The sequence below is a fragment of the Perca fluviatilis genome, chromosome 18 (assembly GCF_010015445.1).
Source record: "Perca fluviatilis chromosome 18, GENO_Pfluv_1.0, whole genome shotgun sequence".
Taxonomy (NCBI): Eukaryota; Metazoa; Chordata; class Actinopteri; order Perciformes; family Percidae; genus Perca; species Perca fluviatilis.
In genome coordinates, this window is record NC_053129.1 from 16,789,872 (window position 1) to 16,808,887 (window position 19,016).

General features: G+C 41.9%; 1 protein-coding gene across 2 annotated transcripts in view; it reads right to left on the reverse strand.

Moving 5' to 3' along the window:
* Positions 1–2,566: 2,566 nt before the first annotated feature.
* Positions 2,567–19,016, reverse strand: part of LOC120547035 (estrogen-related receptor gamma-like) — a 30,628-nt gene continuing 14,178 nt past the window's right edge. For both annotated transcript variants that reach the window (XM_039782386.1, XM_039782385.1), the window contains exons 2-8: positions 17,624–17,878; positions 17,341–17,498; positions 15,815–15,931; positions 10,012–10,122; positions 9,305–9,487; positions 4,835–5,104; positions 2,567–4,395 (exon numbers count right to left, since the gene is read on the reverse strand). In XM_039782386.1, the coding sequence (XP_039638320.1) occupies positions 4,151–4,395; positions 4,835–5,104; positions 9,305–9,487; positions 10,012–10,122; positions 15,815–15,931; positions 17,341–17,498; positions 17,624–17,865 (1,326 nt within the window). In that variant the 5' untranslated portion in view covers positions 17,866–17,878 and the 3' untranslated portion in view covers positions 2,567–4,150. The remainder of the gene's footprint in view (positions 4,396–4,834; positions 5,105–9,304; positions 9,488–10,011; positions 10,123–15,814; positions 15,932–17,340; positions 17,499–17,623; positions 17,879–19,016) is intronic.

Genomic DNA, 19,016 nt, shown 5'->3' on the forward strand with positions numbered 1-19,016 from the left:
AAATTCAAAGATCAATCAAAAATAAAGCACAGTAGTTTTATATGTCTAATATGACCAAAGGAGATCTTTTTGACTGAAATGTTTGATGCAGTAACTTTGTAGAAAAACTCCTGATGGAGACAGTGGAGAGTGTTAAAGAGTTGTAAATGTAACATGTAACTCATATTCCAATATATATTTTCTCTAGTAGCATCAATGTTCCAAACTCCATTAGAAATATATTACTTTTGGATAGTTACATCAATTAAGGATGACAAACAAAAGCTGTTAATCAGAACAAAAACACACTTGAGCAAGTTAGGAAATCCTGATAATAACAATCATTGCATTATTTTATTTTCAAGGATGACATTGCCTTGAAAATGTGGGCTCAGCGTGGCCATTTCACATTCTTTGTGGTGAAACTCAGCAGGGTTAACTAAACGTAAAGACACAGTTCCTGTAACACAAGACGCACAACTAAATGTTTGAACGCAATGTTGCTCCATAATAATTATACCAAAACAAAGTGATTATTTAACACTTTCTTTGAATCTGTAGCCATCGACTCCCCAGTTCCAGACATCACCACCCCTTTATAAGAGGGGGCCCCCCACATTAACTAACTGCTCATTTGATTTATTTTTACAGAAGAGCTCTCCTCAGTCTAATACCCTAATCAGCATTCATACCTTGCTGTGATGATTCGGGACAATGCTTTTTTATTGAGGAAGTGATCTCACCCTTGAGTGCCAGAATCAGCCTTTTTTTACAGCCCATCTCCTCAGGGCCCCATCCATCACCAAGGTGTCTGGGCGACACGGCCGCTAGACACATACTAACTCATTTAAGGAGAGGGACATACAGGGATATATCACTCAAGACTCACTTATTGACGGCTGATGTGGTGAAACATCTCCAGCCGGTTCCAAATCCCTCGGTGTACTCCGTGAGTTTTAACCACAGGGAAATAGGGAGATTATTTATCTGCTGACGGATGAGGGGGGATAAAGGACAAATGGGTTGACTTGGATTTGGATTTGTCTTTCTATCTATTCATCCATCTTTATTCTTCAGGTTTTGCTGGCATTGTCTCCTCTCCTCTCCTCTCCTCTCCCCTCTTGTACTGTATACAAACATGCTCACAAGACACTGTATATGAGATATATTTTTATATATTAAACTAGAATCACTATTCATATGCCATATAATATTGTATACATTGATATTCAATGTTATTCTGCTATGGTATACTATTATTATTATTAGTATTATACAGTATTATTACTACTATTACATTGCACTATTACTATATTATATTTAACAAAATACGTTAAGCAAATATTATTTATGTATTTAAAACAGAGTATGTAATAATGTATGTAAATGCAATAAAACACAGCTCTTGGTTGTGGCCCCCAAGGCACTGCTCCAGAAGGTTGGAGCTCTCATCCTGGATGTTGATGGGTGCGCCATCTGCCCATCCTCTGAGGTCTGCAACCTTGGTGTAATCCTGGACTCCACCCTCTCTTTCCATGCTCATCAGATCCATCACCAAATCCGCCTTTTTTTTAATCTAAAAAACATCTCCAGACTTCGGCCATCACTCTCTGACTCCATGGCATGACTTCATTACCTCCCGTTTGGACTACTGCAATGGAGTCCTGTCTGGGGTCCCCAGCAGAACCCCAGACAGTATGTCCAAAACTCTGCCGCCAGGGTCCTCACCCACACCAAGACCTGGCAGCACATCACTCCAAACCTCATCCATCTTCACTGGCTCCCAATTAAGTCCTGCATCACATATACAAATCCTCCTTACCTACAAATCCCTCCATGCCCTGGCCCCACAGTACCTCTCCAACCTGCTCCATCCATACACCCCACCCCGAAACCTGCAGTCCTCAGACGCTGGCCTGCTCTCCATTCCCCACACCAGACTCTGTACCTTCGGAGACAGAGTCTTTAGTGTTGCAGCCCCATCCCTCTGGAACACCCTCCCTGCAAATGTCCGAAATGCTACATCCATGGACATTTAAAAAAAAACTCCTGAAACAACACCTGTTTACCACAGCCTACAACCTCTTTTAGTTTAGCCACAGTGATTCTGTAAAGTGTCCTTGGGTTTCTTCAAAGGCCCTATATAAATAAAAGATATTATTATTTGCTTACAACTAGTGTTATAACTAGTGTTTATATACTGCTTATTAAGGCTAAATAGGGGGTTTAAGTGAAGCATTACCAAAATGTTATTACTTTTTACCTGAAACTATGTGTTGAAAGGGAGTTTCCTTTCTCAGGATGGTTGTATGATGAAGCGATGAGTCGACCGCCTCTGCTTCCGTCAGCCTCAACAGGCATCTGATGACCAGCACTCCCCGGAGCCACTGTTAGACTTCATTACATTATAGCTGTTAATTATAAATCTCCATCCAACTGGGCTGTGATGGCCTAAATGTGCCATAATAGGCCTTACGTGGAAATGACAGTCCATTGTCAAACAGTGCAGAATTGACTGCAGCCACTTAATGAATTTGTTTCATAGCACTTTCTTCTCTTTATTGAGAAAGACAACACTGAGATGATATGAGCTTTGCATTAAGGGGATCATCTTTATTGCCCAAGAATCCACCTGAGAATGAAATAGCACGGCACAGCTCATCCAAACAAAGCTTATTTGCATCTTCAAACATCTCTGTTGGCATAAGACATGACGTATATACAGCAAAACGTACAGTACATACATTTAATCATCTTGTCACAAAAATATGCACATTGTAGCGCCACAGTACCTTGAGTAAAATAAAGGAGCAAGACGTTTTATTCATTGTACAGAATTTCCTTCCAAGTTTCATCCCTTCCTTTAATATGTGCGAAAAAAAAAGACAAATTTCAGATATAACTACTCTTCACACAAAACACACTAACAGATTAACAGAGCGCCATCACCAGTTTCCCCAAACGTTATGGCTAAAAGGAAAAATGTGTGCACAAATTTCATCCTACACATAGACTTCTACAGTAGAAAAGACATCAAATGCCTCGCTAATCCAGATTATACAGTATGGCAGCAATTTTACATAGTTAAAGTTATATCTACGTGTCTACCACAACTCTACAACATTATGATCTTCAAGTACGCACTCGTAATCATGTTGCCTTGAATTTCATGATATGGTACACATAGGTATCAGTGCTGTAGCAGAGAAGCTAGTAAAAAAATTATTCATTTAAATATCATTTAAAAATCTTTAAAAAAATTATTATCCACTGTAATTGCTTTAATCTACTCCTCATTAATGCCACATTAGTAAATAAAAAAACAGCAAACGAACAGAGCCACTTTTAAATAAATATCACTTTGCTATTGTACAATTGTATCATGTATCATTAAGTACTATTTCCCTGACATTTTCTACTAAAATCAGGAGGCCAGTTATTGTTTTATGAGATTTAATAGCTTCCCTTTAATCATTTATATATGAATGTACTGAATAGATACTTTTGGATTACACAACACAGCAGGGATGCAGGTTTACATGAAATGTCTTATAGGCCATATAATATTACTGTGGCCATATGCTGGTATTAAAAGTATGAGTCTTTACTCTTTGGCAAGACTTACCTCTAAGGACACATTTACCTTTCTATACAAAAAAAGGAAAACAATATCAAATCATCAAAAGGCTCTAGAATGCAGATTAACAGGCTTCAAGACAAATGAAATAATCCATGAGGATCTTCAAGTACCAGGTGGTCATTTGACAAAAGAAGCTCTACTTTTGGCATGTTACTGTAAATATCTCTAGAAGGCGATTTCTTCTGCTTTAATGCTCCCTGTCCGCCTGCCTTCGAACTTTCGAAGCAGGTCAACGCGCTTAAATTAGTGTCACAAACAGCAAAGATGACAATGTCAAGGAGACACTAAATGCAAATTAAACTGCTCCATTCAAACTTTCATTTTGAGTAGGAAGGATGTTGCTCTAAAACTGTTCCATCTGCTTGCCTACAGAACATACTTCCCGGCGATTGCAGATTCAAAACTTGTCAAAGCTGAAATGGAAAAATACATAGTGTCAAACCCCACCATTACCCGTTATCCTTCACTCCCTGTCATCCTAACCCGCTGCGTCGGGGGGCAGGACCAGGCTGATGGCTGTCTGTGTTCGGGTCAGGCTTTGGCTTCCAGCAGTTCGAGGAACAGTTTGTGCATGGGCACCCGGCCGTCCTGTTTGATGCTGCAGAAGTGCTGGACAGCACGAGCAGCCGTCTGACGGAGGAGAGGGAGGGTCATGATCAGTTTGCCGGCCCGCCGAGGGTCCTCTGGGTGGTGGGTGGCCTCGTAGTCCTGTAGGGCCCCGTGAAGGACGTCCTGGAGTCTCTGGACTGCCTCGGAGTCCTCAATTTGCATGGAGTCTATAAGGAGAGATGCAATTGAGGAATTAAGGTATGTCAAGCAATTAAATGTGAGTCAGGGGATCACCAAAGTTATTAGGATTCATTCTCTGGGGACCATGAATGTCTGTACATTATAGTGATGGCCAAATGAAGCTCCATGAAACTCCCTGAAGCCTTTTCTTTATTTTCCGAGCCCACTAAATGGAGCTCTCTGTTCAACAAAACCCTCGAACCCTCTAGTGTGCTCCAAAAATAAAGAAAATGGGTCACGGAAATTCATGAAGCTTCATTTGGCCATCACTGGTACGTAGTTTCATGGCAATTGAATAGTTGTTGAGACCAGGACCAAATCTGCGGACCAACCGACAGACATTGCCATCCATAGAGCCACATGCTATCATGGCTAAAACTTGTGCCGATACAGAGCCTAAGAGCCTCATAATGCCTAACTTAATACCTGAGTTAGCGAGCGCGATAGCCTTGAGGACCACAAACTCCTCCTTCTCCAGCCCCATGGCTTTATACTTCTTCACCAGCTGCAGGATGGCGTTGTTGAGGTCGAGCAGCCCAGCCAGCTTCGACTGCTCCTCGTCCATGATGTAGTCCTCGGCGTACACCAGCTTGTCCTCCAAGGCCAGCGAGCGGAACACCACTCGAAGAATCAAAATCTCCATCCAGCCGCTCTGCAGTAGACTCATCTGGTCAGCCAGAGAGAGGGAGGGGAAGCCTAGAGAAACGAGAGGATCAAAATGAACCAGTTACTTGGGATGCAGAAAAGAAAGAATTTAAAAAGGGGCACTCCGCATAGTGATGCATTCAGGTCAGTTTACTTGTCATGGTTAGTCCTACTAGGCCTGTAAAAACAGCTGTATAATGTCATCTTGGTTCGGGCGTGAGGCTGCTTAAAAAACCTGCTTTATAAACTTGGGTATGGAGTTTGAAAGAAGTGGGCATTTAAATTCTACTGAAAGATGCTATTAGGTTGCATTATGGGAATTGTAGGATCAAGCATTTTTAAAGAGTCTTACTCAAACAAGGGACCAAAAGTCGGGATATATCAGCCTCTGCTGCACAAATTCTTATTTTAATCTGTCCCTTGCAAATCGCCCAACTTTATGAAATGGCATTACGAAATTGCTGTAGAACTCCTTAAAATAATTTGGTTCAATTATTTCTTGTATCCAAATTCCCTCAACCTGCTACGTCATTTCCCATAGTTTCCAAGATTAATAATAATGTGTATTCAGTATAATAATATCATGATGATACAGATTCCCTCATATGAAGACCACATTGCAAAGGGAATGACAAAGGACAGAGGGAGTGAACAGGGGGTGAATTTAATTACACTCTGTGGGACACACCCACTTTGATTGACAATTACACCCCACAGGAGCATGATTAAACCTGCTCACGTTCCCCGCATAAACCTGCATACACACACTCACACACACGTTTACTGTAATTAAAACAGATGATTTTACAGAGCAAGGGGAGGAGGGGGAGGCGTTTGTGTTTTTGACACCATCGGTGATTGTTATCAGGATCCACTGCTCTTTACAATCACCACGAGGACGTCAGTGGCGCCCATTTCCCCACTATCGCTCCCTGATTGATTGGAAACGCTGTCTGTGCACAATTTCATTGGTCGATAGGGATCAGTATTCTGGCACTTGACCATTGATCAGGGACAGAGACCTGTGTGAGTGTGTGTGATGAAATCCCAGGCAATATATTGATAGATTTTACAAACAAATACAAGTTAAACCTTCAATAAAGAGAAAAGAGCATGTTTTAAAAGGAAAGAAGCAAAGGGCACTGGGGGCAAAAAGGAGTGCTGACATTTGGGGAAAATTCTCTTGCGGCATTAGTTGTCTCATAACAACCGCAACGCACAGCCAGTCACACCACAGTCGTTTTTAACACACACATTTGACAGCCAACTTGCAGCACAGACTCAAAAAAGGCCAAAAGCAAAGAGGGCAGTTGGTCTTTAGCCAGCTCATCTGCCAGTCTGGCCCTCAGACTTCAGACCACATGACCGTCAATCTGCCTGATAAGAGCGGACACAGAAGAGGGGGAGCAGCGAGGACAGTAGCCCCATCACACTCACCTCCCCCTGGGCAAATAACTCAGATGGCCCAGGCCACTTTGCCCAAGACCCTGGTTCTCCCAGCGATGGGGGCCGTGTGGCCTGCCACTCATCCAGAGCTGATGTGACATGGCCATTACGCTGCTAGGAGGGGGCAGTCTTTTTTTGTAATATTTATTCTCTGTGTGTATGTCTCTTCTATCTACCTTTCTTTCTTTGTCTCGTGTCAATGGAGTGGCCGTGGTCTCCTTTACCGTTTCAATCTGTTCCTTCAATGATGTTATTGAAACTTCTGTCTCGTGATCGCTGTCATCTCATCTCGAGTCAACCTCATTTTTTCATTTCTATCTTTTTCTTCTATATTTTTTTCTCTTTATCTGCCTTTGTCCGTTTTGCTCTCTGTCTTTATCTATTAAATAAAAAATGCTTCTGTGTATTTGTTTTGTACCTTTGACCAAATGAAATCCTTGATAAATAAAGTAAATTTGTATAGATTTGATTTAGTCTATAGCATCTTAAAAGTAAAGAAAATGCTCACTAGATTTTATCTCAGCACAAAATAATGAATTACATTTTGTCTGACAGGCAACCAAAAACATGAAATGTTTTATAATAATTACAAACAGAGGGAAGCTAATACCAGCATTTGTAAAAGGTGTAACCAGAGAATGTTTTGTATTTACTTAAATGATGAAGGACTTATCAATTGATTGCCACAAATCTATTAGGAAATACACGTATTTGCTTTCTTGTCGAGTCAGATGAGGATATCGATACCACACTCATATCTGCCTGTTGAATATGAAGCTTCTGCCAGCAGCCAGTTAGCTTAGCTTAGCATAAAGACTGTCAAGTGCTAGCCTAGCTCTGTCCGTAGGTAACAAAATCTACCTACCAGCATCTCTAAAGCAGTAAGTTATTGAAATCTTCACTGTGGCCAAGTCCAGCAAAAAATAATAATAAAAAAAAGACGGAATACAGCAAATTGTATGTTTCTTGTTTCCAGTCTTTATGCTAAGCTAAGCTAACCAGCTGCCGGCTCCGGCTTTGATTCTTTTATGTATAGACATGAGTGTGGTATCGATCTTCTCATCTAACTCGCAGTAATTCACTGACATGAACCGTAACTGCGTGCTTATGATCTCGGTTTTGAAATGCGCCTTTTGTTGCATTTTGTTTTGTTTTTCGTGGCGTTTCATAACTTTAAGTTAAATGAGCTTGGCAGTTTGATGAGTACATAGCTCCCTGTCTTTTTCTCTCCCCTCAGGTGGGTATCTGCTGTGTGTACGGGCGCTCTCCCAGCCAAACCCTCCACTGGCAAAAGGGCTACAAATACACCCATCAGTCGGACTCCGTCTGTCTCGTGCGTTGACAGTAAAGAGCCGTCAACAGGAGAAAAAAGAGGCAGACAGCCTGGGGGGGGGGGTGAGGAGGGGGAGGAGATGCTCTTCTTCCTTTTCTCACAGAACAATGGAAATGCTGATGAGGGACACCAAACACCAACACACACTCAAATGGTTGCTTCATGTCCACTTTGTAGAAAGAAAGAAATACAGGGACAAATATAGTACACACGCACACACATGCACACACACGCACACGCGCTCGCTCGCGCGCGCGCGCGCACACACACACACACACACACACACACACACACCTGCTTTGTTTGTTTTGTAAGCATTTCAGAGATAGGACATCAACAAAAAGCCCAGGTGTTTCCCTGGTGATGTTTTGGGTGTGGATAACCACGGCTGATAAAGCAGTCAGGGCTTCAGTTAGAGGGGAAAAGACGATGAGAAAACAGCACAGAAGAGAAATCCAGGGAGATGATAATGCCTCTAGTATACTGGTCATTGCTGTAAAATAATTACTCTACGCTAGAATTTAAAATACATTTCTGAAGATTTTCTGAGGTTGGTATATGACCGAACCCCTGGCAGACCACTGCTTTTAATTTATAGAACAGGCAACAATTTTGACAATCGATCGACAAAGTCATTTCTTGTCTCATCTTGTTCCAGCTTTGTAAAATGTGCTTTTTTGTGTTTTTTCAAACTGAATATCTTTGGGTTTTGGACTGTTGGTCGGCTAAAAGTAAGACATCAACTTGTGCTATGTGAGATTGCAATGGGAAAGAAGAAAAGAAAACACACGTCTCTGTGTGTGAAAAGTGCAAGAGCTGTTTTTTTTTTGGGAGTGTGAAGGTCTCCAAAGCCAAGTATCAAATAAATGTCCTGCAAACCTCTGTTGCCACCGCATACAATTACGATTACAAACAGCAACAGACTGTAGCTACATACCAGCGTTTTAATCCCACTAAGCTGTCAGAATGCACTTCCCGTCTCCTTTCCACTCTCTCATCCAAAGGGGAAAAAAAACTCTGGACATTCTGCTGTTCCTGTGTCAGAGGAGAAGCTAAGTGTGTTCCAAGTATCAGGAGGATTTCCGTAATTCAGAGACGGCCGCGGCCCAGGAAATGAATTAAAACTTCCAGGTGGCCACTGGTCATTTGGTTGTTATATTAGGAACACACATTGGTCAGCGCACACACACACACACACACACACACACACACACACACACACACACACACACACACACACACACACACACACACACACACACACAGAGGATGACTGACGGATAACACAGAGTCACGCCAACATGCCCTCTCTCCTGTGGGCATCTTGGCAACCACAAGTCACAACAATCTCCTCCTCTGATCTGATTATAGACTTAATGTGAGCTAATGTGTGCGGTGCAGTGTGTGAGCAAACAACTGCCTGACTTGACTGACTTGAGTGACTGACTGACTGACTGACTGACTGACTGTACCTGGGATGTGTTTGGCCCAGCCGATGTTGACCACCAGCTCTCTGTCAGCCAGGTCGCACAGCGTGGTCAGAGCCTTGATGTCGCTCTCAGGTACAGTGGGGTCCGGCATGGCGAAGATGCCCTCTGGCTCTGCCACCAGCAGCAGAGACACCACCTTGTTTTCTACCACACCGCCAACAATGACTGAAAGAGATGGAGAGAGTAAATGTTTTTATTATCATAACCACCTCTATCTAAATATAACCAGTTATTGTATCAAAAGGGATAAAGTGTTCCTTTATGGGTTGAGAAAACGTCCCTACTTCTAACTTGAAAACCCCACAGGATTATCTGAAAAAATGCATGGTATTATGTAAAAAAGATGAAAATGGGAGGGCTGTTTTTCTTAGTTAATGAGAAGTTGAAGTTTTGGAGATACATGGTTTTCACAGGACGGCAACATAGTCCGTTACAGCCATTCAAAGCGTTCCACGTCTCACATTAAAAAAACTAATGTTGGCATTGCTTAATGCCAACTTACTAGCAAATACGAGCTATACAAAATGATTGTTACGACAGACAAAATCACAGAGAGCATGATATGGACTGGCGGACCACAACACAGATAAAACCAGAGCCTCTGATATCTACAATAAAGGAATTCATCATCATAGACTATTACAGTCGGGTTCGCAATGCCCAATGTAAGTTATTTTTTGTACACTTACATGTTCTTTTTTGAGGCAAGGCATTCTGTGGGTGCAGATACGGGCTGTTCTCAGCGTCGATTCTCCTCTTGTACTTCTGTCTGCCGCCTCGAACCCGGTCCAGACGCACACCTACAGAAACACAAACACAGGGACATTAATGATGCATTTGGTGACAGTCACACACATCCCTGATAGATATGTACACAAAAGGTTGCTTATAATAAAGATTCAGTAATGTCAATTTGACTTTTTGATTAGTATTTCAAATACTATTGAAAAAAAGAATTTCACGTTTGATAGTGAGAGATGTAAGAGAGTGAAATCAGAGTAAACATGTTGAAATAGTAATATAAGTATAAGAAAAGTACGTAAGTATAATAATAATGTTCATTTGGAAATTGTGTGGATTTTAAACAAAGTAATCAGATTAGTTCATCTTCCTTCATTAGCATTAATGACAAGAGTGATGTCTGCAGTGACTCCAAACACAGACTAACAAACTACATTTCAAACTGCTAAACAGTTATCAGAAAGCGGCACCATGTGGCTCCAACCAATGTTGAGTCAACCATCAGGATGTGGCCCAATCATCGGCTCTCGGGTCTCAACGATCCAAAAGGAGACATGAAAGGGACATGTCTGATCGTGGCACAGCATCCTGTAACACGACACGCAGGAACTTCAGAGCAGCCGATGACAACTGCTCATCTTAACGAGCATTTTGGTAGCCTCATCACCACGGTAATGTGGATTTAAGTAAGCAAGTAAGTGTGTGTGTGTGTGTGTGTGTGTGTGTGTGTGTGTGTGTGTGTGTGTGTGTGTGTGTGTGTGTGTGTGTGTGTGTGTGTGTGTGTGTGTGTGTTTGTGTGTGTGTCAGTAGAACTGGTGTATCTCTAAAGAAAATGTGTCCGAGTGTGAACGCGACTCAGGGAGCCTTCAGTAGTGGTATTGAGTTACTTGATCTACACAGTGTAAACGGCCATAGTGACCCTGAATAGATCTGTATAATGGCACTCTGAGGGTATTATTTGCCCACTTGACACCTCACAGTGACACTTCATCCCTTTGAGCCTGCTGCCTCCAGTACTTATTCTTACTTATGCAGATATTTATGGAGAGCATGCATGAACATCCACATTAAATGACATAACTTCCTTTTAATCAGGCATTTACAATGTGTTGTAGGGCTGAAAGGTTTTTTTTGCATCATTGGTTTGTACAAGTTATTTTATAGTTAAGCCATTACCATAACAACACTTTTATAGAATTGCTGCTTTATTTGTTAATGTACCATGAACAGATATAGGTAAGATGGAAAGAGGGGGCCACTCCTAACAAAGAGATGGTGTGAGAATGTGATCTGTAACATTTGCTGTAAGCTAAAAGGCTCCCCAACACGACTGCTATAAAATATAAGGCTCAGATGTTGTATGACTGTCTACTTCCATTATTTAAAAAGGTGGACAACTGTGACAGATAGACGCTTGCAAAATCCCTACCGACCCACCTCCTTTAAGGTCCTTCTTATCTTACATGAACAAAATGTTCTGCAAACATATTTTACATAAGGGATTTGTATATTTGAGTTTTTCTCTAAGCTCTTCTGACTGGTTTGAAGTGGGTGGGGCTCAACTGGGAAAATAAGTGATATATCATGTACAGTATTTCCCTGCACCAATCAGGGTTACGACAATATTTGAATGAAAATCTGAAGACGGGTGTGGGGTTGTTTGCTAATGTTAGGAAATCTTAAGAAAAACATAAAATGTGAAACCAAGTCCTAAAAGAGTAATGGTTAACATATAAGCAACCACGGAGCTCACGTGTCAAAAGATCTATCGCCATGACAACTTAGCAAACTCCATCTGCTGATGAAGACATTGTTAGCCTACATGGTTGACAAAATTTTTTTTTAAAGTTTAAATCCTATTATATAAGTTATATGTACAACAACCAAAGACATAAAATTATCATTAAATCGATTTTGGATCATATCATCGAGCCCTGCTTCAAACCTTTGGACATTACATCTGGTTCAACGATGGTAAGATATGGGCAGGCAGTTTTAAGGGTTAAAAGGAAGAAGTGAAGAGCTCGTGCTGAAGAAGATGAAGGGGGAATTAAGGAAGAGATTGGTCGGGAAAACGTAATGCTCCCTGACCCTCTGGCGATGTCACGAAGGGGCAAAGAGGAAGTGTGGATTATCCTGGGCACTTGGCAGGTGCCACTCCGAAGGTGTGAGATGAGGGATGAGGGCGCTTACTTGAGCAACAGATTGAACACAAAATGCTGGCAAACACTGGATTAAATCAAACGACTACTTTGGTCACCTGATACGTTGGAAAAGTGTGATGTATACGGGTATATTTGTGTGCGTGTTTGTACTCAGATCTGATTCAAACACACACATCAGAGCTAAGTGTAACTCTTCACAGTGGAATGTGCTGACAACCAAAAGGCCAAGAATAGCTTTGGTGGATAAAGACACACACACACACACACACACACACACACACACACACACACACACACACACACACACACACACACACACACACACACACACACACACACACACACACACACACACACATCCTCCCTGTTCTTCTGTACAGCCCATCAGAGTTCGATAAACACAGACTACTCAGACATTGATCTATTTTTGGCCGCTTTCCTCACTCATCCTTATTTTGAGGGTGTCTGGATCTTCACACGGGAGGCTTTACTGGTTCCCAAAACACACACAGTGCAGCAGGATCAGGAACACGGACATCCAGTCTCTGATCTGGACTGATCCAGGTTACTGTGTTCTGTGGCAGCACTCCCCCCCCCCCCCACCACCACCACCGCCGCCTCCGTCACTGCTGCCACAACCAGCATGTGTTCAGTATAAACAATCCCCCGCGTCTCAGATATTGTGACAAATGTACACAATGCCACTGTGGCGTTACATTCCCTGTATACTGCTTCTCAAATGAAAAGGATTTGGAAAGTTGGCAGCGAAAAGCACACATAGTCTTTCCGTTCTGCGATGCTTTTCTCAGAATACAGATTAACACGGGATGATTAACACACCTGAGACTAAATAACTTCAGGGCAGGCAGCAGGAAGTGGGGATGAGTTGGGGAAGAAGAGACAAAGAAGGAGAGGAAGGTACTTTACAGAGGTATTGCTGCACCACTGACCATTAAAAGCATAAACCATTAAAATACAGGATCACACCATTACATCTGTATGATAAACTGTATCTTTAATATATTGCGCACATTTTGCCAACATACATGTTTTTACTGCCCTTAGAAGCGACAGCAACTGTAATATTGAGCACTAAACAGGGCTTAATCAAATCCTGCCCAGGGTCTATATGTCTTTTAGCCGTGTATATAATACGACTCTGACTCTCCCCATTAAACCTCACAGCTCCTCTGTCTCAGCCTTTACTGCGGCCTCTCCGGGGAAGAGGGGCATTACGAGACACGATGAAGCGCATTACGAGGGCGCTTACGACGGGAGTTACGAGGGGCAGTTCGCATTTCACGGAGGTCCAGGAATCCCACAAGGCATCTGGAGGAATTTACGAGGGGGGAGGGAAAGCAAAAGGGGGTGGCGAGAGAAGACGGGGGTTGAGAGGCGGACTGGGATGCTGTTGATTCCCCGACCCTATTAAAAGCAGCTAATTTAGAAAAATGGCACACATACACACTCACAAAAGCACACAGAGGTGTGCGCATAAAATGTGAGTGCAGGCTGACGTGTTTAAACCAACTCTTATACACAAACTGATACGCGTGTAAAGATGCTATAATTCTGTGTATCCATAACTCACACACACACACACACACACACACACACACACACACACACACACACACACACACACACACACACACATTTAGGAACACACAGCAGCAATAAACAGATGCTGCTGTGTGTTTGAAGATGAGTAGGTGGGATTAAAGGATCATTCCAGTTTATTACAACTGGGATCATATTTTCATAGTTTTGGACACCATTTCGATTGGTTATGATAACAATATACTTGTGATATAAATTGCTGAGAGCAGGAAATACGGCGACTGTGCAACAACAAAGTCTGATGGAGCAAGAAAAGGTCAGACAATGCGATGTGTGCACAACTGTGATAGCCGTACAAATGTGCCGTACGTTACAGCATGATATCAACAAAACGTTTGGATTAGAATTTATAGTTGACTCTTATTTTATCTTTTGAATAAATGTAGCTAACGTGCAGCTTTGTATAAAGGCCTGGTCACGGCAGAATCTAAAATCGCGAAATGTTTCTAAGTCAATTCATTTCATCGATTCAAGTTAAACTTTAAGAACTTTGATCTGAAAATTCACGCAGTTGACTGCTAGCGAGCCGGAGAGTCCAAAATGAAGGAAGCTAACATAGTTGTGTCGTGCCATCCACTTTAATATAATTCGTAAATGAACTGCTCCACAAAAGAAGCATGGTTTCTGAGACAGAAGTCGGGGGTACAAATACTTTTTTTTTCTATAAACTGCAAACTTATCACCCCATTTGCGACCTAGCTAACAAGCTGCTAACTGACAATCAGTAAGCAAGCATTTCTCCCCTTTTAAATAACTCCTTAATGACTCTGAAATGGTGTACACTTAAATGCTTCATCTTTACATTTACTATCTGTCATCGTACCGTCACAGACACATACACACACTTTTTATCTGCCCTCCCCTCTATATTATCATCTCGTGGCTCCACACAGCATGCAGCAAGTGGCTACAGTAGGAGGTCGCTAATGTTTTCCTTTTTGAGTCACTTCTAAATCTGGACAACAATATGTCACCAGACAGGCACACAGTCAGACTAAAGGAGCACCTGACCGCTGTCACAGACTCTGTGTGGTACATGTCACCACTCTTAGTCCATTTTTTTGATCATATGTAATGAAGTTTGGCACCGTAGAGAATAAATTAGCCGTACAAAAGATGTTGGAATGTGAAAGCCTGCTAAGATTATTTGTTGTATTTTATATTTATTCAACCTTAAGTTATTCTGTGCATTGGTATAAACCACTGTAGCAAGGCACCACTGTGTCTATAATTCAGATTCAGAAATTAAATAAATAATTATTGTCCAGCACAAAGCAGCATGCTGGGTTAGTTAGGTAACTTGTCCCATTCTCATTAAAGTCCCCACTTGTAAAAATGTATCTCCAATTTTTTTTCTTTCTTTAAATGTCCGCACATTTTCATTTTTGCAAAGTCTTGTCCCAGGAGCCCCAGCAACGATTCGCTCGATTATTTCGCGAGCTGCTGCAGTGTTGCGCACACACCTACATGTGCACACACTGGCAGTTTTCCAAAAGCTATTTCTGAGAAACACTTGGAAGCAAAAACTGACACAATTGAACAGTTAGTAACCCCCTCCTCCCTGTCAAAGACGCGGATATGCATTGTTCAGCCCTATGTTTACTACACATACACAGACCTACACACACATCACAGCTGGCACGAAGGGGCTGAAGTTTAACTGTCATAGGTTTTAGGTTTCACTGGAATCTACAGAACTATGGTACATGCCATCGGCAGTTTATCAGGTGAGGCATTTAGAGAATCACATCTGGTAATTGGGGTATTGCTTTCAGGAATGCACAACATAGAAACTGCAGTCAGACTTGTGTTAGTGTTTACCCTCTGGGTGCTTTTTCTCTGTCTCAACTGTTTAAAGGATGAGGTTTGAACTTCTGCCAAGACTACCAACAGATCAATTGCAGAAAAAGAAACTCAAACAATGTTTTGACCCAGGTCTGAAAGTGATTTTTGGTGTATAGCTTACCTTCTCTCAACATGCCTACAGACAGACATTTCACAAATCGACAGGCCTGGCAGGATTTTCTCCTTCTCTTGGTGATTTCACATTCATTGGACGCTGGGCAGCTGTATTCAATGTTACCTAGAGAAAAAGAGAGTAAATAATGTTTTTGAAATTGCAGTGAAGCAATAATTGAACATTATTCTTACATTTTTTTCATTTAATTTTGACAATATTATCTCATTGAGATTTAAACTTGACTTTCACTAAAATGTGTCACAGCACACAATCTTAAAGGGGTACTCTAGCAATTTAGTGTTGTACTTCCATAAAGTTAGGCAACTCACAAGAGACAAATTAAAAAAAGAATCGTCGTAATTGAAGCAGACGACACTGAGATATCCTGGCTTTTATTTCCTTGTGTGGGTCATGCCCTCAAAACACAGGATCCTACACTTCCCATAATGCAACTGAAAAGAGTCCATAGTTGCCTGGTAATTATGTACACCTTTTAAACTCCACACCACTATTTTTTGTGCCTCAGGCCTTCTGTTATAAATTTGCGATCTCAAACAGAAATGGAGATGACCCTGATGATATCACTATGACATCATCAGGGTTATTTTCTCAGACTTGACAAAGCTCCCTCCAAGCTTCAGACTTTACTAACTGTTTTTACAGGCTGTGAAGTATTCCTTGTAACGAGTAAACTGATCTCCATGTGTGAAATCAGTGGAGTGCACCTTTAAATCATTGGGCATAAACGTATCTTGTGATTTGTAAAACACATTTAAAAAGACATTTTTTACAATGACAATTTGACTTTCACTCACAATCATCAATGCAATCACATACAAAAACACATGTTCCTAACACCTAATTGGGAGTAATAGCCATGGCAGCCAAAAGTGCGCGTTAAGCCTGATGGCGTTCAGCCAGTTGCGGTCACTCTCAGCTGCCACACTCGATCAGAAACAGGAAGTATCTGATGAGCCAGACATCAGATCTCCCCGGTTGACCTGACAGTCATTCATCCTGTTTGCCCTTTGATCCCATCTACAGTAGCCAACTTCTACAGACCGAAACGCATCGCAGGTCCTGCCGCGGCCGCAAGCCCACAGAGAACAGGACAATCCTTTTAAAAACACCCACACTTGCATGCTACTGCCCGCTGCCCCTCTCAACTAACAGCTTTCAGGGGTGAAGTGATTGCGCATACATTCAACACCTTATGTTATCTGAAGCTTCAAAGCCCAAACTTAAACATGTTGACTATATACACAATGCTACAACAGCATATCAGCTGTTTGCAAACAGGTCTTCATTTAAAGCCTTACTGCAGTTTGAGACAGGAGGCGGAAGCTGTGAGCTAACTGATCGGGGTTTGTTATTACCAAAACACATGACTGCATATGAACCATGTTGCTAGCAAAACAGGTTTATATGATGCAGGAAGGCATTATCAGCCATGCAGAATAAACTAAGTATAAAGCTGAGCGTGGAACCTGCGCCTAAATTTGTTTTTTGTGTGTGTGTTGTCTCTCTCTTACCCTGGATGGTCCTCTTAAAAAAGGCCTTACAGGCTTCACAGGAGGCCACGCCATAGTGGTAGCCCGAGGCAACGTCACCGCACACCAGACACACGCGCTTGGCCACCGAGCCCAGCATGAATTCACACTTCACTTGGCTTTCTTCCTCCACAAACCTCCTTGATAGAGGTAGAGAGAGGGAGGGAGGAATTGAAGGGGACACAATCAGAGGAATGTGCTCAGATAGTAATAGTGCTTTCCTTTAAACACACAAAATAAGGGACAGTATAATGTATACACCAACCTATTTGCCCCTCCATTGTTGGCCAATGCCGCTGCGTGACCATAGAGGCCTGGCGAGTCCAGCCCATTGCTGTGATTGTGATGGCCTTTGATCAGGGGCCCGTAGCTGGAGTTTGTGTCGGAGGAAGAGCTTCCAGGACTGGGCTGAGCCGGGCTGACGTCGCCCTGAGAGCTGGGGCTGGGGCTGGAGGGCTCACGCTTTATAGTGGAGGGACAGGTGGGGTCCAAGCCCCTCACTGACATCCTGTCCAAATGTCTGGAGAAAAGAGAGGAGAAATATGCACCTTATTGTAATACATATTCATGATGGTGAACGATTTGACTCTCAGGTCAGCTTTATATAATGGGTCACCTTGGTATTGTCATAAATATTAATGACTGGCTAGTTTTATTAAGTCAGGCATAATTAACACAGATAGTAATAATGTAATTTGCAGCTTGGAAAAATCATTACCATTAATCTATGGATTCATGTGTATTTTCTAACCATACACAGAGCTACAAACGAGCTACAAAAAAGGTTCAGAAACCTCATGATATTTTCTTTCAACTACACCCTTTTTTTTCTTCTCCCGATGCATTCGCCGACCTCCGCCTCTCCATCTCCACGCCCCTTCATTCATGCATCCATCCATCCCAGTCTTATCTAAACCAGCCGTTTGTGATTTCCCACGTATGCAAAGCTGCTGTCCATTACACTGTTTTGTTTTTAAAAGAAAAAGATTGCTTAAGCAAACGTAGGGAAATAGACAAACCAGCAATCATCCGCTTTATCATCGCCATGTTCAATCCAGACATGGTCGTCTTTCCCTTTTGTATTTTTCTCTCTCTCTATTGTTTCTTTGTGTCTCTCAGTTACTCGTCATACTCGACCTATCAAACACTCTACAGTCTACAACAGTTTTACAACAGCTTTTTTTCTTACTTTTAGGAAATCTGGAGATATTAAAATAATCCATTGAATGAGACATGAACAAAAGCTTTGTAATGCAATAACTAAGAAAAAATGTTAGTGCTAGTTCATTTTTGTGGGTATTGTGCATGGACAGCCAACGTAAAAAACCCTAAAAAGGACAATAATCTAGTTATATATGTTCTAATGGGAAAAATAGACATGTCTTTTCTTTTTATGAATACATCCGTTATAAGTGCTTGAAATAAATCTTCCTCTGCCTGCATGTTAAAGCGTGTATCATTACTTTATTATTGGATCGAGATGTGACCACAACAGACTCTCTGTCACCACGACAAGGAGAAAAAAACCAGCTGAGGTGTACACTAGCCTCACAGGCATGTGATCCGCACTCACACACGCACACTCACACACATCCAGAAAACACACACACACAGTGGCGTCAGGCGTTCATGTGTGGATGTAAAAATAAAAACCATAG